Consider the following 22,122-nt stretch of genomic DNA (forward strand, 5'->3'; position numbering starts at 1 on the left):
GGGCACAGGGCCGGCAGTGGCAGCCAGCTGTGACAGCACATGGGGCTGCAGTGACAGCCAGCTGTGCCAGCACCCTGCAGGCTGCTCTGTGCTCACATTAAAAAAACACTTATAAAAAGCTCAGAAAACAACACACTGAACTATAAACTCAAAGACATCCAACAGCACTGAAGATAGGGCTGAACTCCAGCTCTGCCTGCACTGCTCCCAGGCTTTGCCCACAGCATCACCACCACAGGGGAGGCAATTTTTGTCCCTAAAAGTCCCCTGGTCAAGGCCAAAGCCACGGTGTGGCAGAGTTCCCCAAAAATCTCTGAGCACTGCTGAAAACCTCTGCCCCTTCCCAGAGAGAAGGGGGAGCTGGAGGATGAATATAGTCTTTTTATTGACTACTTTTGAGTAGAACAAACTAAATACATCTGTAACAGTTTGGGTTCCTTTATACAGGACATTAAATAAGTTATGCACAGGAATGAAGTAACAAATTTCTATTACAGAATTAAATGTCAAAAAAAAAAAAAAAATAGAAACCTCAACCCAATGTCTTCCCACACCCCAAGTTCACATTTATCATTCCATGTTTAAAAAAAAAACCAACCCAACAACAAAAAAAAAAAAAAAAGAAGCAATCATTCTAATCATGACTGTTAGTATTTCATTCATTTACACCGGGGTTAATTTTAATACACGGCCATCAACGTCGCATGAGAATTATGGAAGACAATCTATTTACAAGCAAGTCCTTCCAGCCCTGCTCTGCTTCCCCTTCCCACCCCACCTTGCCACTGTCACCAAGGACCCACAGCACGAGGAGGGGCTGCAGGTGAGGAGGGGACGTCACAAGCATGTGGGATTGACCTGAGGCTGCTCCAAATGTGTCCCTGTCCCCTTAGGGCAGGAAATCCCTTCCTAAGGCCCTGGGGTGAACACCCCTAGGATGGGCTGCTGCAGGTCAGGGTGGCTCCAGTGCCACCCCCACTGGGAGCTGCCTCAAGCTGGGCTCCAGCACCGATTCCTAGGGACACAGGGGACACATCCCCAGGGCCACTGGAGCTGTCTGCAACACCAGAAGACCTCGTGGCTTTTTAATAAAACCTTGCAGACAGGGAATCACCAGCTCTATCCCACAACAGCAGCTTCCCAAGGAGCCTTCCCAAGGGGCCAGGGCTGGAGCAGCAGGTCCCCTGCTCACCCCCAGCAGCGCTGTGACGACTCGTTACAGCTCCGTTATTCCAGCTGAAAAAGTGATCAAAAATAACTTGGGAATTACTCACCTCACTGGGCTCCAGCCCAGCATCACACACACACAGTCAGGGAAACACAGCTCTGCTGAAGAGATGGATTTCTGGAGCTCCTGTGTGTGGCTGTGAGAGTTGGGAGCAGCTCCTGGAGGGCACGTCCCCCCCATCCCAGGGGCTGTGCCACTGCCACCCTCTGTGCCACAGCCCTGCTGCAGGGCTGTGCTGATCACAGCCTGCACTGCCCTGAGTCCCTGCAGTCCCTCCTTCCACAGCACAGCAGGGGCTCTGCTGTGGATGGACGTTCCCAGGCTGTGCCCGCAGCCCCACGGAACCTCGCTCCGAGCCCGTGTCTTTGGGACAATCTCTGAAGGTGGAGGCACAGCCCTGGGCACCTCTGGCTGCAGCACCGCAGGAACCCCCTGGGGCTGGGGTAAGGATGGACACAGGACACCCAGGGCTGCCTTTCTTTTACCACTTTGGCCAATGTGTGTGGAGAGCGCTGGCTGTAAATAACCCCTCACACCAGTGAGGGTCCCTGGGCTCAAAAACAACAGCAGCAACTCCCAAACCAGCAGCTTCCAGGCAGTGAAAAAACCAAACACTTTCTGCACAGCAAAACAACAGCCCCCAGGTGGAAAGGGCACCTGCACCCAGCCCAGCTCTGCTCTGCACGTGTTCCCCCGCACAGGCCCCACCCAGGAAACACCAACTGTCTGTCTCACCACAGAACAGGATGAAATCCAGGCCATCCAGCAGTACCTCCCTGCCACTGCCACTTGTCTTAGAGCAGACAAATCCTCTCCTCCCTCTCTGCAACCCTCAGCTGCCAGCCTGGAGGCAGAAGTGGGCTCAGCTTTTGCCATTGCACAGAGGATGAAATGCTCCTGCTGGGAAATTGGCTCTGGTCTGTTCACAGCAACAGCCAGCTGGGCACGGCCACCTGAGGCACAGCTGTCTGGGATGAATCAAAACCCGATGGATGTTATGGAGGAAAGGTGGCTGAAGGAGGCAGTGGTGGCTCTGACACCCTGGGGAGCAAGCCTGAGCATGCCACAAGGACAGGGCTCCCTGCTTGGGCACCACACTCTCAGCATCTCCAGCATGTGCCAGTGCCCTCCCCTGAATCCAGGTCCCCTGAGCAGGTGCCCAGTGTCCCCCAGGCCCTGACGACACTCTGGTGTCCCCCTGAGAGGAGCAGAGAGATGCTGCAGGTGAGGCTCACCCCAGTTCACGAGCCACAAAGGAAAAGGCAGGACGAGAGGGCAAAGCTGGAGTGTCGGCGCTCCGAGGAGGCAGCATGATTGTGACAAATATGCCAAGTGATAGCAGTTGCTGTGGGGCGTTTTTCAGCTTAAAAAAACCCAGGGAACTCATCCAGGGGAGCGAAGCAAACCCTCCCTCCTAGAGTCCGTTCGTGTCTATGGCTGTCACGGATGCCGGGGTGGAGGAGCGCGAGGTGGTCGCCGAGGTCTTCTCGAGGGCCGGGCTGGGGATGCCATCGAGGCTCTTGGCTGCTGCTGCCACCCGGCCCGTGGGCAGGGCCAGGGGCTTGCTCTGGCCGTGCAGGCCTTGCCCACAGATGCGGTGGTGCCTCTCCCAGTCCTTGTGCTGGCAGAAGGAGCCGCAGTACCGGGCGATGTTGCAGCCGCTGCACGTCTCGCTGGCCTTGCGGCCGCAGTTCCAGCAGCTCTGCAAGACCAAAGACACCGCGCTTGAAAGGGGTTTAGTTTTCCTAAGAGCTGCAGGATGGTGCTGACTCAGCTCTGGAGGGGACTGTTCATCCCCTCAGGCCCAGATTTGGGAATATTAAAATGAGCAATCCATTAATTCCTGCTCTTTCCCAGCTCTTTGCCAACGGTTCTAACCCCCACTGCTCTTTGCCCACAGCCGCTGTCACACTGCTCCAGGCACATCCTCTCCCCTAGACCCACCCGAATGAAGAGGAAACAGCAGGCATGGACTGAAAAACACGCTGCAGATGCTGCTATTGGGCCTTTTTATTTCCTGTTTTAAGCAGCTCTGTTTTGGTCTCGCTCCCAGCCAAGCACTCTCTGCGGGGATCACGGCGCGCTGCACAGGCACCATTTGCTCCGCACCCTGCCTCGCTGCACAAGAGGTTGGAGCAGGCCAATTTGGAAAAGCAAATGCTCATTTGAAAGCCTCCCAGCCAGGTGGAAGCACTGCCAGAGCCCGAGCTTCAATCTGGAAGCGGAGCAAAGCCCCTCTGGCCGCTGGGAGAGGTGTCAGCTGGTGGCTCCCGGCGTGCCACCGCTTCCCTCGGAGCGTGGGGCAAGGGGCCAGCGCCGGAGCGGCGGCTGCAGCTGCTCCGGGGAGGGGAAGGAGCGGCGGAGCAGCTTCCCTGCAGCTGGACCAGGGCGTAGCAAACACACACTGGGGAGGGCAAGCTCAGCTGTGAGAACGCAGCCTCTGTCAGAGCTGGCCTTTGTGGGGACACGGCTGCTGTGAGTGCCAGCAAAGAGCTGTGGGAGCGGGGTGGTGGGAGATGCTGGCTGTACCAGGCAGCCCTGTTGTGGGGAAGGGCAGTCAGATTCCCACTGCCAGGCTCAGCACTGGAGCCACCAGCTCATGGTGATGGTTTATGGGCTGGCAGTGAAGCACCCGACTGGTTCACTTTGGAGTGAGCTGCTCCAGAGCCTGTGTGTCCCCAAGGCTCCTCCACCTTCCAGGGGAAGCAGGACTTGTGACCAAAAAGCCCCTACACCAAAGGCCGTGGTAGTTCTTGGAAAACTGGGTCACTGCTTCACAGCTGTTTACACTTCAAGTGTTTTTCAACTGTGTTGCAAAGGTTACAAGATGAGCCAGAACACAGGACAGCTTTTAGACAAGGGCTCTGGGGCTTGCACAGAGGGTGCTCAGCAGCTCCCAAGGTCCCAGAGTGCTCCTCAGCACAGCTGGAGGAGGAGGACATTCCTCTGCTATTCCCCTATGGAGAAATCACTACTTGCCTCATTCCTTCCATGGCTTCCTGAGCAGTTCCACCCACTCCCATCATGTGTTTATTGACTGGTGTGTTCAACCTTCAGCAATTTAATGGGGAATTGCAGTATGGACATCATTCTCTGGAGTGACACCTAATTATTCCATGGTTCCAGCCATGGAACTTTCCTGAGGCCCAGTTGAGCTGAAACCCACCAGCAGGAGGGGATGGACCTGCTGGCCCCACATCCCAGCAGACATGAACAGCATGGTCCCATCAGATTTCTGCTCCACAGACACAAACCCTCTGCTCTTGCACGTGTAGAGAAGTTAAAACATGGAGTAAAGCCCACATGGATGGGATGTGGTAGTGCAGGAATGAACCATGTGACTCCCCTTGCCCAAAATCCCAAAAGCTCTAGCAAGTGAGCTTCCTGTTAAGCAACAGGGAGGGTAATTGGTGACTGAAGAGTAGAAAGAGATTCTCTGAGACACCCATTCAGCACCTGTCACTGGCTATGACAAACCAAGAGCCATCCCTCCTTTTCCAACATGCAAGTGTGGTACAGACCACCAGGAATGTGCAAGAGCTTCTCCTGCAGCCCAGCTTCTGCCCTGCCCTATTTTCAAGCCCACAAACGGCAATTCCTTTTCTGCAAACATCAAGTACCCCACCATAATTTCTGAGCTAAACTGCTGCATGCACCAGCATCCTTTTCTTTTTGCTTCTACACCTCTTTCAACCCCACAGAATCCCTGCTCATTACACTGGGTGCAGCTCAGGGTGCCCAGTGGTTGCACACACGTGTCCACAGACATTGTTTAGGGAGAACTCCCTGCCAGCAAAACCTAGAAAGGATGTTTTATGATGTTGGTGCATTGCTTTAGTTGTTGGTTGGAGAGAGACTTCCAAAAGGAAAATGTGTTGAACACTGGATGGAGTTTGGAGCACCCTGGTCTAGTGGAAGGTGTCCCTGCCCATGGCAGGGGCTTGGAATGAGATGATCTTTGATGTCTCTTCCAACCCAACCCATTGTGTGAGATCTATGATTCTATGAAAGGGGGTGGGGGGACCTGCAGGCTTGACCTGGAGACTCTGTGAGCCTTGGAAAGCCCTTTCCCAGGTTGTCCCCTGGCACCTCACCTCGGTGGACTCCTCCTGCTCGTTTATGACGAGGAAGGCATCCTCGGTGGCCTGGCGCTTGGCGTCGGCGATGGTCTGCTCCATGCGCGCCCGCTCCGACGCGATCATCTCGAACGCCTTCTGCTCCGCCTCGGCCACCGCCTTCTGCACCTCCGACATGGCCTGGCGCTTCACCTCGTTCACAGCTTCTTCTGGAAGGAAAGAGCAGCCTCACCCACCCGTCCTGGGAGCAGGGGGAGCCTTCCACAGAAACACAGTTCCAGCAGCGCGTTCCCAGAACCAGCACCCCGACCACTCCCGGGAGTGCCGAGGCCGGGCTCAGTCCCACGGGATCCCCGCTGGCATCACAGAGGAGCAGAGCCCTTTGGAAAAGGCAGGGTGGGGATGTTGGCAGCCAGATGTGCACATCCTAGGGCGTTCCTGCAGCTGGGCTCCTGCTGTTTCTGCACAGCAAATCCGCAGCATCTGTGTTTACCCCGAGCGATCCGGCAGGAGCCCGGCCGGGGTCACCGCAAACACTCACCGGCTTTCTTCCAAATCTCCTCAGTGACGTAGCCCGTCCCCGACCTGCTGCTGAACTCCCGCAGGGAATCTGCTGGAATAAGGGACACAGGGAAAGGTTGGCAAAGCCTCATCCCGCTCAACTGCCGCTCACGTGCCCAGTGGTACCTCAGGATGTCACGGGGCAGGGAAGGATTGACCAGCTAAAACTCAAAGCAGAGGATCCCTACGGTTAAAGCCATTCCTCAAACACTCAGATGATAAATGGGAACATTCAATTAGCACCTTGCATAATTTATGACACTGTATAACCTATCTCCTGGTACTCTAAAGCAACAGGCAATGCTTATAAATGTATGTTATCCAACTCCTGCACTGTCCAGAGGCTGTGAGCATCAATCTGTAGACCAGCAGTTTACATTAAGCACGGCACTTCCCAGTCCCAGGGCAATTCAAAGGCTTGAACAGAACAAACTGTCCTCCCAGACACCTGGAGGTGCTGCTTGATGCTTAACTGCACCTTCTCACAGGAGCAACAGAGATGAAAATTATCCCTAGGTCCCACAAGGGGAGAAAGCAACAGTGTTCCAAAGTTATATAACATTTTTTAATTACATCACCTTTAACAACATGGGGCTGGAAGTGTATTAGTCATGATATATTAAATATAGAAGGGCTAAAAGCTGGCTGTGCCCCCCAGACCATCACACACACACCCACTGCTCCTCAGGCTTTGTGGCAACTGGAGCCAGGGGCACTTGGATTCCTTGCAGGAGGATTCCCTCTATATTTTGTTTACAAACAAGTAGAATATACATCAAATTGACATTTATTCTTGCTAGAAGAAATCCATTTTTATTACTGAATAATCGGAGGGTTTTTTTTCCCCAGAACTTGATTTGCAGCAGATTTGTTTGGATGGAAATCAGAATTGCATTTAAATAAATCAGCATTTTAGACTTGGTTTTTGTATGGGGTCAAACCCCTGCATACTGGAGGGGGAAACTATAGTCTGCTTTGATAAAGTTGACTCATGATACAAAAAACAGAATTAGTAACACAGGTAGCTATTACACTTACAAAAGCCTTTGGTATTTTTAGAATAAATAGACCTTGACATTTAAAATCCTTCAGGCAAGAGGGACTGGAAGGGGGAGAGTGGTGGAGACAAACACCTCTCTCCTGCCTTTTCACCCCCAGATTTATCAACTTTGGGCAGCAGTGACAAGGAAGAGGCCCTTCCACCATGAGCAAAGGTGCCTTTAGCTATTGCCAACAGCTGCTTCCCTGCATTCCCTCTCTTCAAAGCCTTGAGAAAAACACTTAAGCAGCGCCCAACCAAACTCATCCCACAGCTGGCATAATTAATCCTCTCTCTCTGCCTGGCAGAGCCGTGGCAGGCAGCCCCCTCCTCACCGCTGCCCACGGAGTCGGCGCTGGCGGGGCTGTGCTGGCGGCTGAGCAGCTCCGCGCCCGCCTTGCGCGGCTCGGCCGTCTCGGAGCAGCGCCGCTTCCAGTAGTTGAGCTCCTCCCTGTCGGCCTCCTGGCAGCGCCGCAGCACCGCCATGGAGCGCCGCGTCTTCTCCACCATCTCCATGATGCAGTTCAGGGCCTGCGGGAGGAAATGGTCCTCAGTCAGCCCGGATTTCACCGTGGAGGGACCGTCCCAGGGTGATTTCGCAGGATTTGGGATGGTGCCATGCCCCAAAGTGGGGGTCACACACAAGAGGTGGCTAAATGCCTCCAGGCCATGCTCTTAAAAGTGGAGAGGAAAGCCCCACCACTTTCCTATGGGATTAGGGTTGGTTATGATCCTGGTGCCAGCGCTCCACAGTCACAGCCTCACTCCAAATATTCAGCTACAGGGCCTTTGCTCCACCTGAACCCCATCCCCTCCAAAAACCCATTAGCTTTAGACCATGAGGTCCCTCTGCATTTATGATCAAAGCCGAATTTTAATCCCATCTCTTGGAAGGAAACAGCAGTGAAGTGCCTGGATGAGCCGCCTTGCTCAGAAGGAAAAAGCTCAGCATAAAATCCGCCAGAAGCACCAGGTCTTGCTGTTGGTGCCTTTTTTGGTCCATAAAAGGCTGGCACCTCAGGAAAAAAAACCCAAACTTAAAATACAGTAATGATAGGTTTACTAATTTTCTGAGTCCATACCCTACTGCACTTAGCACATCTGTGCACTTGTGCTGGCCAGGACTGCGGCAGAAAAGACCCCCGTGGAGATAAAGCTGGGTTTGCTTGCTCAGCCAGCCATGGCAGCACCTGGCCACATGCTCTGCAGGAGAAGCTCCCCAGCTCCAGACACTTCATCCACACCGATTTTAGTTTCCACTGGCCATGGGCAGAGGAAACCTGCCAGGAAAGTGCTACAGCTCCTCTCAGCCCTCCCCACCATCCACCTGCTTGTTCCTCCACCAGCCACCAGGAGAGCCTGGATACGGTACCAACAACAAGGAAATCACCAACTGGAGCTGGTGGAACACTGGGTTGCTGCTTCCCACAGAGCTTCCCACACACCCTGCCATTCCTTACGTGATCAAGATGCTTCCACTCATCCGCCCACTCCCTCTCTGTTAGGCGGTGATCCACCAGCTCGTCCTGGTAGCCTCCATTCAATCCTGCAACAAGCCACGGCCACAGAGGGATTAGATGGACCAATGGAGAGAGAAGCAGCCCCAAAGCAAGAATAAAGAGCTTTTTTCCAGCTCCACATAGCTCGGATTTTAAAACACATCTCAAGGTGGCAGCTCTACAGGGGCAACTCCACGCTGGTGCTTTTTTATCCCTGTCTGGGAAGTGCTACAATCCACTTGTGGCTCCAGCTCTGACCTGCTTGTGGAGCTGGTTCTCCTGTTATAAACTCACAGCAGCTCAGAGCCTGTGATTCACGCTGTCCTGTTGGAAACACATCATGCACCTCCCACACATCCCTTGGAGAAACAGGGCAGGGGGTCAATCTCTACTCTCCTGCTTTGGAGATCTTGGAAAAGTTAATTTCTATTTCCCTGCCCTCTCTTCCTGCCTGCTGGGTTGGCTACACTCAACTCACACATCAAGTCCTTCCTCCTCATCCTCAGTGACTCCAGCCTTCACACAGGGAAATACAAACTCTCAATCTTCCAGTTTGTCACTTCCCACGGGCAGTTGTTTCCTCTGAACTCCCTGCAAAGACTCTGCTGTGAGGACATGCCCAGCATCCCACATCTCTGGGTACAAGTGGCCAAGTAGAGACCAACACCAAAGCTCAACCCTCCAGGCTTTCTCACCAAGCCCGCCGTGCCTGTCCCGGATCTCTCTGTGCTCCAACATCTTGCTGGGGTCCCTGTAGAGGTGGGAGGTGGCAATATCTTCCAAGGTGTAGTGCTGGAGGGGCGGTGGGGTGGGGTGGAACTGCCCGCTGGGGTTCATCAGGGGGATGGTGAGGGCAGGGCTGTGCCGGGGCGCGGGGCTGATGGTGCAAACCCTCTTGGCCGGAGGCTCTGTCGGCAGCGGCTCCCTCTCAAAGCTGCTGTCTTCCCTCCTGCAATCACATCAGCAGAGACAGGCATTCCTTAGCATCCCATAAACGTACTCAACGATGCAGATTTGGAATCAGCAGGGTTTGGGCAGCAATGATTTTACCGGGGGTAAATGCAGAGCTCAAACAAATGCACTCAATTTGTGAGGCGATGCACAAAGTGACCCCGTCAAAGAAAAGGGTTCAGGATGCCTGAGTGTTGTGATTCATCTCTCTGAGCATGACCAAATTAAAATTTCACAGTTTTTATAAATTTGAGGCATGCTCCACATAATTGCATAACAACTTTTATCTTGGAATAAAACGTGGTGAAAATGAAGCACATCCTTCCCAGCCCTGCCAATGCCTCCGTTCATTGCCTTGGAGGTGGGAAACTGCTCAGCTCTCTGGCTCAGGCTTTTCAGTGCTACCCAAAAGTCCCTCTGGGACAGAACCTGCCTGAAAGAGGAACCCAACCTGAATTCACAGTGCAGTAGGAGCAGTCATTGCAGTCTTAGAACAGCCAGAACAGTTGTTGGGAGTGATAAGATCCTGGATGCTGCTTAAAGCTTTGTCAGCAGCAAAGATAAAACAAAAGTCACGACTTCAACAACTGAGCAGAGTGACAAAAGCTGGTTTTCACCTGTCTGGACTGTGCCTCTTGCCGTTGCCATTGACCTCGATGAGCAGCTCGGAGGAGTCAGCGGGAGATGTGGTGTTGGTGTTGAGCAGGATGTGCTCGTGCTGTGCCAGGTACTGGGAGGGCGTTTGCTTGGCAGCACGGGCACAGTGCAGCAGCTCCCGCTGCAGCAGTGGGAGGTTGGCCTGGAAAACAAGCACAGGGCTGGATTACAGCAGGGCAGGGGTTTCCAGCTGTTCCAAAAGGTTTGGTCTTCATTAATACCCCAGAGCAATAACACCTGTGGCCCATGACCCCCGCTCAGGATCCTCCAGCTCCTGGTATCTGCACTGTCAGATTTACCTGTATTTTCCCAGGAGCCTGATGTTGGTGGACCCAAAATCCAAGTGTTACAGGAAGCACTGTGTGCTTCCAGCATCTAGTTACCCAGAGAAATTGTGGAATCCCCATCCCTGGAAGTGCTCAAGGCCAGCTTGGACAGGGCTTGGAGCAACCTGGTCTAGTGGAAGGTGTCCCTACCCATGGCAGGGGGTTGGAATGAGATGAGCTTTAAGATCCCTTCCAACCCAAACCATTCTGAGATTCTGTGATTTAACCATCCCAGACAGACTCTGTGTGCCAGCACTTCAAACATTCTAGATCTGAACATTTGCAAATAAGATTATAGGCTCAGAAGCTGCCACATGGAGCTTGGTTTGCCTCCTTTATCTCCAGCACACAAGCAGACATATGTGGCACACGGCACAACGTCAGCCAGTCCCACACGGCCACCGCTACGCTCTCTGCAGTCTGTCTTGGACTCCAGCAGAATTGCTGTGGTGCTTGCAAGGAGAGCTTTCCCAGCAATGTCACACTGCCAAGAGGCACAGGCAGGCACACAGAGTGTCAGCAAGCCCCAGCAGCTCCCCGTCACCTTCAGGAAGGGGATCACAAATGGCCGGAGCGGGAAGTTGGTCGCCTCTTGCAGCTTGCAGTGAAATTCCTCGATTGTCACCGTTGAGTTCTGAGAAAAGAAATTAAGAAATGGAATGGCAATTTGTTCTTATTTTTAGACATGTGGGAAATGGCTCCAAACGAACAGAACTGGGAGGGAGACGGCATCTGCCACTCCAGGACTGACAGTGTTTGCATTGGATCCTGCTGAATGCAGCCAGGAAGGCTCAGGCCAGCAGGGTAGGAATGCTGCACTAGGAGAGGGGTGGGAACTGCCTGGCCCAGCACCCTCCCAGCTCCAGGGTGGGAGGCAGAGGCTGACTCCAGGGCAGCAGGACCCAGCTGGCATCTACTGCATGCTGGGGCAGGCTGTGGAGAGTCAGACTTCAATCCCAGCTGCTCAGAACTGCACACCTTCCTCTCCTTCCTCCCTTTCAATTCTCCTCATCTAACCTATCTGTGGAGTCTCATCAGCCTTCTGCTCACCATGGTCCTCTCCTGGTCCAGCCCTGCATCCCCTGGGGCTGCTCAGGCTGGGGAACCCCAGCACAGGTAGCATTTGATAACCTGCACGTACAAAACTCATCTCTTGCAGCAATTACCACAAGCCAGGCTGAGAATGACAGGCAGAGGGACCTGGACAACTTCTCATTCCCTCCCCAAAAGGGTAAGCTAAGGTACTACCCTACATCCATGCAACTAAATATGCTACAGAAAAGCAGCAGCAGCACTTTGCATTGAGTCCTTGAGCCCTGGGAGTGACCCTGAGGACATGGACAGACTCAGGTTTGCTGCCAACCTTGGAAGCAGAAATGCTCCAGGCTGCTGCAGTCTAGCTCCCTTCAGTGCCTGCTGAGCCTCCAAAGAAATGTGCCAAAAAGCAGAGATCAGTGCAGGAGCCCCACTGGGTGCCCCACGGGACCACAGTTGGCCAGGGCTCCAGGGCCTCAGTCCAAAGTCACAGAATGGTTTGGGCTGGAGGGACCTTAAAGCCCATCCAGTGCCACCCCCTGCCATAGGCAGGGACACCTTCCACTATCCCAGGTTGCTCCAAGCCCCATCCAGCCTGGCCTTGGACACTGCCAGGGATCCAGGGGCAGCCCCAGCTTCTCTGGGCACCCTGTGCCAGGACCTCCCCACCCTCACAGGGAAGGATTTCTTCCTAATATGCAATCCAAACCTCCTCTTTCTCAGTTTAAAGCCATTCCCTCTTATCCTGTCACTCCATGCCTTTGTAAAGCATGTGGAGTATCATGTCTAATGCACTGGACAGCATTTCTCCCAGTTATTCTGTGTAACTGCAAACACTGGATACAATTCTGCAGCAAGACCCATCCATTTGGGTTTGAAGGATGTTCTCATGGCAGGGGTTAGGAATGAGATGATCTTTAAGGTCCCTTCCAAATCAAACCATTCTGTGATTCTGTGATTTACAGAAAAGCTTTGCCCAATTCCTTCCAGGTTTCTTTAAGTTTAGCTGCACACAAACTCGTGCCTAAGCCACTGGACCAACAGCTTTTTGAGACACAGCAAAGGCACGGAAAAAGAAGTCACTGAGTTGCCCGTGAAGCACAAACATAACAGAGCCTTGCTCAGCTACCAGCTCTGCTTGCAAAGACACAGACAGACAACATTGTGTGTCAGGACCTGGGAAAAGCCAGGCAGCCCAGGATGGTGCAGGACTTACCACCAGTGCCAGGACAAGGGTCCGGACCTTCTCCCCGATCTCCGGTGAAATGTCATTCCCAAACTGCTGCAGGGTGGTGAGGAAGCGCTTCAGCTTGCTGAGCTGCCGGGCTCCACACGTGGCTGGGAGCTGCTGGTTGGTCAGTGAGGAGGAGGAGGACGAGGAAGGGCCGTTGCTGAATCTCTGGGGTGGGGATGGGGCCCCGTTCAGCGTCGGGGGGGAATGGTTTATTCCGTTGGGCACTGCAAAGGGGAGACAGAAGCGATGCTGAGCACCACATGGGCACATCCCTGTGGTCTGGTGCTTGAGTGGGTCCATCCTCCAGCCAGGAGGCTGCTGCTGCTGAGGGGCAGCTCAGGTGGCTCCACCTCGCCCGAGGAGGGCCGACAGATCCTGTCCTGCGCCTGCCATCCCTCCCTGGGGATTTACAGGGAGTTTCACAAACACAGTTGTTTTTTCCAGCCTGGTCCCATCTGCAACTTTGCCTCCTGTCAGTGGTGAGCATGTCAAAACAGACTGAAGGGCTGGAAGTTTGGGAACTCGGCAAGGGATTAGGATAAATTGTTGACATCCCCACGCTGTGGTTGCACAATGTCGAGCCTTGTCTGATGAGCAGCTGTGCACTGGGGGCCCAGCTCGGTATAAACCCAGAATTTCGGAGTGAAAAGCACATAACTGGAAATAAGAGTCAGAGCTGATCCACTGGCTTTATCCTTAAAAACCCAGCCCTGAATCCCTTATGGTTTAAAGTGCTGACAAGGGGGCCACAAGGTATAAAAACCATTTCAAATGATGGTGTTCAGAGAAGCCCTGAAACCACCTAGCAGAGCTGCCCCTTGCCTGTGGGAGGAGCAGAAACTTGCAAAAAAAGATGCCAAAATTTCTGCTGCAGCTTCATGAGGATCATACCAAATCCTGATGAATCCAGTGAGGGGTTTTTCAGAGAAGACAGGAGGTACATGAACAGTTAAACCACTCTGGGGCATGCCAGGGTCGGAGGCTGGAAAGGCTCCACACACCTGGACCTTCGTGGTGAGCACAGGAGGGAAACTTAACCAGAGTCAGTTAAGATGCAAGGAAAGATAAGGCTACAAGAGACCATCAAAGGTGGTTCCTGCTAACCAGGAGGTGAAAGCCCTCACAGACAGACAGAAAATGAGATGAAGGTGAAGGCCAGCACTGAGAGGATGGAGGTGCAAAGCCAATGTGAGCTCATGCCTTTTGTTATGGAACAAAGCAACCTGAAAAACTCCTGTCCCCACTCCCAAAGCAGCAAAGCAACAGGGACGTCAGGATGTACCCACAGGTACAGCTCCACACAGCACACCAGAGCTGTGTGAAAGGCAAGGCCTCTGGTAATTACTCACAAAGGCATTTATTTCACTATAAAAGGGTTATAAATAGGGGCGAAGCTGCCAAGAGAAGCTCCTCTCAGAGAGCAAAGGCTGTGCAGCTCCGTGCTCTCCGGCAGCCACAACTGAGGCGCTTTCCCCCTTCTCTATTTCACTTCCTCTTATTCTTTCAGATGAAAGCCTGGGAGAGCAAGGGGCTCTATTTATACCTCAGGACAAAGAGGGGCTGTGAGACACCCCTGGGGATGAGGAGGACGCTCGGGAAAGGCTGCCAAGGAGGGAGCAGAGGATGCTGGTGGACAGGGGGATGCCACGGAAGCGGAGTGGGGTCGGGTGGGGGCTGCCGTTAGACACGGCCCCGTAACCACGCTCTGTGTTTTTGGGCTCACCCCTCCTGACCCTCTGCCAACGGCACCACCGCAGGGCGGCTGGCAGTTATCTGATCCTGCACGTCACCAGGATCTGCTCCACCACAGACCACACAGCCGGGCCGGCACCTCGACTTCCAGGTGAGAGCACAGTGCTGGAGCAAGTCAGGCAGTGTACCAAGACCAGGGGGATTGCCAGTTTGGGGGCAGCAGGATGATAAAATTCCTGGGAACAAAGTCATCATCTAAGGCTACTCTTAAATTCTGCCTTAGGTCCTACATAGTCAAAGATTTCGCTGCTTCTCCAACCGTGTGTTAGTGATCCATAGGCAGGCATGGCTTTGTTCCAACTGCTCCAGCTCAGCTGCCCAAGCCATGGCCTTTCACAGGGCAGGTCACACACCCACCGAGTGACCAAGGGCCTCTGGTGCAACTGAGAAAGGAAAAGGCAAGAATGAACTTCACCACAGGTCGCATCTCTCATCTGTCTTGGAAAGAGGCAATTAAGTCATCTGCAATCAGCAGATTCAGACTTCTTGGCCCTTAACAGCATGCCAAGCATCCTCATTGGAAAAATTAATTTCTGTCACTTTGCTAATGGTCTTTTTCTGCCTGAGCAAAAGGAGAGCCATTAAAAACGCCTGAGCACATAAAGATGGGGACAATGTGTCTGGCGGGATAACCCAGTGATTAGTGCTGCTGCCAGCACCACACAGCACATCAGAGTGTGTCCTCCAGGAGCTGGAAATCTCCGAATCCCACTGCCAGCATGGAACTCTGAGATAGCCCAGGCACTGTTATGGACAGCACAGCAATGCAGAACCAGCTAGGGAACACTCTGTGCAGGGAAAAGGGGTGAGGAGAGTGTGGAAAATATGTACATGCCACGTGTGGGGGTCAGATAACTCCATGCCCAACAAAGTAAAGCAGCTTTGCTCCGGAACAATGCCTTTAAAAAGACATTAAATAGCTTAAATGTTGGCTAAAGAAGGAAAGAAAAAGACCCTTTCTAGGCTGTAAGAAAAGGCTGAAGGTCCTTTCCATCCATGCAGTCACCTCTGAGCAACGCTCAGCTGGAAGAAGTAGGTGCAAGGCTGTGCTACAGCTGGGCAAGATCAAGACTGACTGAGGCTTAGTAGGAAAGATTATAAAGAGAAGCTGGAGAGAAGAGAATCTGGATGGACAGCAAGGAATTTTCAAGGCTGGGAAATTAAAAAAAAAAAAGAAAAACTTTCTAATCTCAGCTGCAGGAATGCTGTCTGCAAAGTGAGATACAGCAGAGTGGGAATTAACTCCTCCAAAAGATAGAGCGGAAAGCCCAGCTCTTGCCTTGCTTGAAGCTGGCCTGATAAAAGATTCAATTTAAGGAGTTTAGGGTGGAAATCAAGGCTGCACCTGCAAAGGGAAGGACTCAAGGCAGCACCAGGAGCAAGGTAGGAGCAGGCAGGGGGGATTACACAGCCTGTTCTATGTCCTGCACACATTACAGAACTGCAGGAAAGCCCCAGGCCCCCCTCCCTCACAGCCAGGCAGCACCACCCGCCATGCCCTGGCTGAGACAGCCCTGGTGAGTTCTCTGAGCAGAGCCTTCCCTCCTGGCTAGAGCTGGTCCCAGGAAAAGCAGCATTACTGGGCTCTTACGTGCAGTCGGAGTGAAGGACACGGGCCGGGGGCCGCCGGGGTTGACGGGGGGCAGCGGTGGCATGTTGGGAGGAGAGGACCTGGACTGTATCTTCACTTCCACGGGCGATCCGGGCATCACTGGAACCCTCTTCTCACCAGCAACTGTACCAAGAGAAGGTGGCAAGGCTCAGTGACAGTCACTGACACGCATTTCCCGCCCAGCACGCCAGGAACAGTTGTGAGGGTGAAGATAAGAGCTGGGGGAAGTCACGCAAGGCTCCCACGCCGCTCTGCACGGCCCCGAGCTGGGGACAGGCACGCAGGGTCATGCTCGTGGTGCCTGTGCTCACCACCCCAGCCTCCTGACTCCATCTCCTCACCCCTCATGCCTGAAGATGCTGTTCAAAGTATTTCTCTCAGTTTCCTTTGTCCCCATTTCAGATCTCTCTGATACTCCCCAGATGTGCCCACACACACCTCGCTGAGCCTTTCCAGAGGAATCACAGCCTCTGGAAGCCATGCAACAGGGAACCTGGATTTGTGCTGTGCCAGAAGTGACTGGAATGGTGGGCCTGGGGCTGCAGAGATGAGTTGATATCAGCTACTCACAGCCCTTCTCCTGTGTGCAGTCTCTACTGTCTAATCTACCACCAGCTCAAACTGCAGCTTCCTTCCCAGCTCAGGGGAAGTGTGACCACACTCCCAGCTCCAGTGGCTGGGATCAGATTCACAAGACAAAAAGGAGAAGACGTGCTCATGTAATAGGGGGACGCTTTTTTTTTTTTAAAGTGGGATGTTTTGGGGTATTTTTGATTTTTAAAATGCAGACAACTAAGCAGACGAAGCCTAAGGATCTCCAAAGCACAGCTCCCATGGGAGCCAATCCCATTCCAGGGGTGCTCTGTATTGCACTGCCAGCATCTCCAGCGTCCACGACCCCAAACAAATCACCCTCTGAGATGATGGTCCCCACTCCCTGCTCTTCAAGCTGCCCCTCCTCTCGCTCAATTAACTCACTAATGAGATGTGAGCAGCTTGTCCCACCCAGGAACATGGCCGGGTCCCCATCACGTCCAGCTGCACCCCAGCTCAGGCTGTGAGGGAGCTCAACTCAACTTCCACCTCTCTCCAGTCATGCAAGCTGAGCTTGGGACCATTACCATCTAATTTGTTATCCACAGCTCTTACCAGTACCTGTCAGCTGCAAGAAACTCAGCTTTTGAGCCAGGGCAAAGTGATTAAATGCTGCATTCCCATAGAGCACTGAATAGGTGGCAAACTTCTGCACTGAAATACAACACCAACCTGCTACTTCTCGACTCCCAACAACAAAAACGCTGCTTTCGAGAGCAGGGAAGACACAAACTGGCACCTGAGCTCTCGTGTTGCTGCCTGGGATCTGCTCTGTCAGCCCCAGCACCTGCTCTGCCACCGAGCTGCCTCATTTATTTTCCTTATGGCAAGTCATGGGGAATGCCAGCGAGGTAACAAATGAACTTCATTATTCCCAGCATTTCTTTCTGCTGTTTGCAGGAAGGGAAAGCAGGGATGACACACACTGAAAATCCATGTTTTTCTGCCCTGTCAGTGCAGGTGGAGTAACTTGAGTTGGAATCACTACAAAATCCACGTCCCAGAACATTTGTGTCTTTATTTATCTAAGCCTGCTTTCAAGAAAAGGAAAAAATTCTAGGCTTTGCTTTCATGAAGTGGGGAGATACTGAAGCCAAGGGAAACTACTATTAATTTTAACATATAATAACTACATTAATCCCATATTGCAAACTACTAGACATGTGGTCCAACTTCCATACAATTGAACCCTGATGTGCAGACTCTCCCTGACATTTCCATGCACGAATATGATGTTGAGATGAATAACCATGCATTGATGTAGGAATATAGCATCATTTATACATGTAGGCACCTATTCCAGGCAGGTGAGTTTATCAGCAAGAGCAGGGAAAACCCCCTGACTTTCTTTCCTCTCCAAAGAAATGCAGCAAAACAGTGAGAGAGCTGATTTTGTGCACAAAGTTATGGGTATTTCTACCACAGAAAGTCTGGGTTCCCTCACCCAGGCAAGGAAGGGAAACATTGCTAAATGACCCAAATTTTTCTATCAAAACAGCACTAATTGTGCCTCTCCAGCACTTGGTGTCAGCTGTGTGATGACCATCCAGGCACCCACTGTCACCACCTGCCTCCTCTTCCTCTCCCTCTTCCCATGAAACCCCCTTTCCCAGGTGTACACGGCCAACCTGGTACTGCCGTACTCTGGAGAGCACAAAATCCTTGAGTTTTCTCCAATTCCTTCCTAAAATGTTCCTAGGGCACATTAGGAAAGCAGAACTAATTTGGTTAATTTACAGGGAGGAAGATAAATTTCACATGGAATTTATAACCCCAAAATAAAACCAGCTACTGTGTGAGACACCAAAACTGAAGCCCACAAGAAACCAACACCTTCTTTTCCAAGCCCACTCCAACAGACAAGAAGCAAACAGGATTGTTAAATTTAAAAGCTTCCTGCTAATGACCTGGGGCATCTATAAATGGAGATAAAAACCATCTTTCTGAAGCTCTTCATTTTTAGCCTAAACACATCCATTTAATGAGAATCATGTGAGCAAACCAGGCTGTGACCAAGGGCTTGAGTCAGCCTTGAGTTGACCTGGGGCTAAAACTGAGCCAGTGAGCTGCTCCCTGGAGAAAGGCTGCCTTCCTAGTCTCATTCTTTCACTTCCACCACTTGGAAATATTTACTGGCTCACCAAGAGCAGCTTTTCAGCGCTGCCTCCAGATGCGCAGGGAGGATGCAGAGATGCTCCTTGAAACGTGTACAAGTCACTCAGCTGTATCACTCACCTAAAGAGTCAAATGCCATCACATATTTTGGATGACAGTCTAACAAGAATAATTGTTGTCAATGACTGAATGCTCCAAGTACCAGAGCAAGACACCTGCCCAAACTGGAAACATTGCACTGTTTTCCTTCCGAAACTCCTCCTTGCAAGCTTTACCTGGATTAGAAACCCAAATGCTGTTGCTACTTCTCATGCAGTGCCTGCAGGAGCAGGCCAGACATGTTTATGGCATGACACTTTGGCTGCCAAATGGCCAAACTTTGCAGTGACATGTGCTCAGCTTTGCACCAGGACCTGCCCAGGGTAACCAGGGAAGGAGGCGGCAGCGACGTGGACACCTGGGTGGGAGAGCTGCCTCCCCGGCCTCAGACACACTGGAATTTCACATGGGAAGACGACTCAGAGAGAGCAAAACCCAATGAGATGCTGTTTCAGTCTTGGCTCCATGCAAGAATTCCATCTCCTCCCAACAGTGGCGGGCTGTGCAGCACAGATTTCGCAGCGCTGAGTTACAGATCTCAGACGCTCGAGCTGCCGGCTGGGCACGGGCAGCTGCAGGCACAGACCAGGCTGTGCTCCTGCCCTATATATTCATGTGTCCCATTTAAGGAGCCCAGGTGTGCAAGAGACTAGAAAGCCCAGAGCTGTGAGTACACCTGGAGCCCTCCCTCCCTCCCCGACATGCTGCAAGGCCCTGGGTTCATCTGTCTCTGCTCTGGCTGTCGGTGTGCACCAGATTTCCCTCGCTGCTCCAGTTCCCATCCTGGCGTAACAAATTAAAAAGGAACATATGTCAGGATTAAGTGCAGCTGATGACTTTCCTTTCTGGAGAGGAGAAAGAGCAAAGTGAGACGACGGGACAAGATGGCAAGAGAAAATCTGGGGTCTCAACAGATCCTCAGGAAAGTCCCACTCCTGCATTCCCAGCTCTCCAGCACCACAGCACATTTCAGAGGGGGCAGTTTCAACACCAACTCGAGACAGATTTTATCCTGTTTATGTTCTTTAAAGAAGTCTTCCACCTATGGTGTTTAGTACAGAGAGAGTGTTGCTGGGACAGGTAGCCCCTGACGAATGGCCAGCATTTACTTGCACTATAAACTGCATAAAGAAGCTGCTTTATCAATCTCTTCATGCCTGTGGGCTTGAGAAAAGGGAAAAAACCCAGCAACACGTTAGGGAGTATCTCAAGTACACTGGAATTTAAATTAATTCTTAAATTCCTTTGGCAATTAGAGAATAAACTAAGTGATGAAAAAGAAGTAAAAACAGGGCACGAGGAGAACAAAAAAGCAAGATAAGGAACTGGAGAAGAGTGACAGCGAGGCAGACAGGCACAAATGGTCTCCTCCTCTTCCCAAAGTCCAAAATATAGTTCAAGGCAGTATCAGGAGGTGCTCCATTCTGCTCAAGATCTAGATTCCATGGCAGAGCCATGGATTTGCTGAGACCAAGGGAACAGAGGAAGAGCCACTGCTACAGTGCAGAAAACGTGGATGCTTTGTCTGAATTTACACTGCAGTGTCTGCATGGGCACAATTTAATCCCTGAGCGAGCACATGGAGTACGTGCAGGTTTAAACTCTGCTATCAGCTCGAGACAGCAAAGCTTTCCTCCTCCCTCATGGGACATGGATTTAAAGCCTGTGGCTGGGTGTTTGGAGGGCTCCCACAGTAGGAACGTGGGTATCTTCAAGCCATTCCTGATGCACGGGTAGGATCCCCCTCGATTCCCTGGCATGAGAGTTAAGGAGGAAGGATGGACCTGCCTGCCCTGGGAGTGACTCTGGAGCTGTCATTTGTAAATAAGCTGCAAAGAGTCAGAACCCCGTCTCACCAACCCATGTGCCAGACTCGAGCTCTTCAGCTTTCTGCAGATGTTAAACCATGAAATATCTTGGAAGAAATAAGAGAAAAACCACATTAAACGTGAGCCAGCCCTGCAACACCAGCAGCTATGCCCAGGTAAGGGTTTGCTTTGCTCTTTGGCAGCTTGCAGGATAGAGAACAGGCTCAAAATCAGACTTTGTCAGCAAAGTTTTGACCACCAAGTGGTTACATTGCAAACCTGTAAATTAACAAAGATATTTTTTGAGCAAAAGGCTGTGTACAAGCGTTTGCCCAGTGCTTCAGTCTCAGGAGGGAAAGCATGTAATGGTTTCAGACAGAAAGAAGAAGCTTAATCAAAGCAGATGTTTCCAACCTTCATCTAGAAGAGGCAGAACATATTAATAACCTAAAAAGCCTCTCCTCACCTCAAAAAGTTAAAAGCCCCAAATTCATACCTGCCTCTTGAGAGCAAGAGACTGGAGAACTGTCCCAGTAACAGCAGCCAAGCTTAGCTCCAGCAGGAAAAATTCTTTGCTCATTCACGAGCCAGGTCTGAGCTTGTTCCAGAGCCAGTGGAAAAACAGACACCCCAAAGGTGATCCAGCTATCCCAGAACATCCCCCAGAGCAAGGGAGATCAGCCACACTCCAGCCACACCTCTCCTTCCACTGGCCCTGACACCTCAGGTGAGCACTTGGACTAGAGGCATGAACTATAGATCACCTAAAAGTCAGCAAAATACCCCCTTCCTACAAACAGTCCTTGGAACTTCTTTCCCCACCGTTTACACGGATCAGAGTTCCTGGTTTAAGATAAAGCAGTGCCAAACTTGGCTAAATGGATAGAGAGGCCATTGGAAACACGGAAACAAAGGAGGGACAGACCTTTAACAGCCCCTTCTGACCCACACAATTCTATAATTCTACAAGCAGCTCAATGTATCATCGTGGAGGACAGGCCAGGGAAATGCCCAAGCCCAGCCATGCCAGCCCCAGCGGCCCCAGCGAGGAGGATGTGCTGCAGTTGGCTCATCACAGGGTCCCTGTTGATCGTCTGAATGCAGACGAGAGGCAGCATCAGTGTAACCTGACCCGATAATGTAAATAGGGTGAAATGAAATATGGTTCGCCACCTCCCCAGCTTTGGCGAATGTTTATTTTGAATAACATGCTTATCTGCTCCAACTGCTCACCATCTGTTTTCAGTCTCCACCAAGCTAATATTTTTCACATTTAGGAACTGAGAAATGGGAAGAATTACATTTTAATTTTATTAACATCTTTCCTCTGCTCCAAGGTTGCCTTTCCCTCCCCTTGATGGCTCTAAGCCATCTGTAGAGCACCTTTGCAGTTCTCCAAGGCATGCAGATGAGAGGTGATCTACATGCAAAGCAAGAGCATCATTACTCAGGCTTCCAGAAGATGCCATTTACTGCTTCTCCACCACAATTCCCTCCCTCACCTGCTTCCAGACAGCTTCCCCCAAGCTCAAACTC

General features: G+C 51.9%; 1 protein-coding gene across 2 annotated transcripts in view; it reads right to left on the reverse strand.

The window, feature by feature from the left end:
• Positions 1–460: 460 nt before the first annotated feature.
• CBFA2T2 (CBFA2/RUNX1 partner transcriptional co-repressor 2) overlaps positions 461–22,122 on the reverse strand; it is a 58,317-nt gene continuing 36,655 nt past the window's right edge. Inside the window, exons 2-11 of one of the 2 annotated variants that reach the window (XM_082293036.1) lie at positions 15,950–16,093; positions 12,589–12,830; positions 10,882–10,971; positions 9,972–10,153; positions 9,099–9,352; positions 8,365–8,450; positions 7,240–7,435; positions 5,846–5,914; positions 5,323–5,513; positions 461–2,930 (exon numbers count right to left, since the gene is read on the reverse strand). In XM_082293036.1, the coding sequence (XP_082149162.1) occupies positions 2,643–2,930; positions 5,323–5,513; positions 5,846–5,914; positions 7,240–7,435; positions 8,365–8,450; positions 9,099–9,352; positions 9,972–10,153; positions 10,882–10,971; positions 12,589–12,830; positions 15,950–16,093 (1,742 nt within the window). In that variant the 3' untranslated portion in view covers positions 461–2,642. Of the gene's footprint in view, positions 2,931–5,322; positions 5,514–5,845; positions 5,918–7,239; positions 7,436–8,364; positions 8,451–9,098; positions 9,353–9,971; positions 10,154–10,881; positions 10,972–12,588; positions 12,831–15,949; positions 16,094–22,122 lie in introns of both variants that reach the window. The other variant, XM_082293035.1, reaches the window with a different exon arrangement.

Source organism: Coloeus monedula, assembly GCF_965178545.1.
Source record: "Coloeus monedula genome assembly, chromosome: 17".
NCBI lineage: Eukaryota > Metazoa > Chordata > Aves > Passeriformes > Corvidae > Coloeus > Coloeus monedula.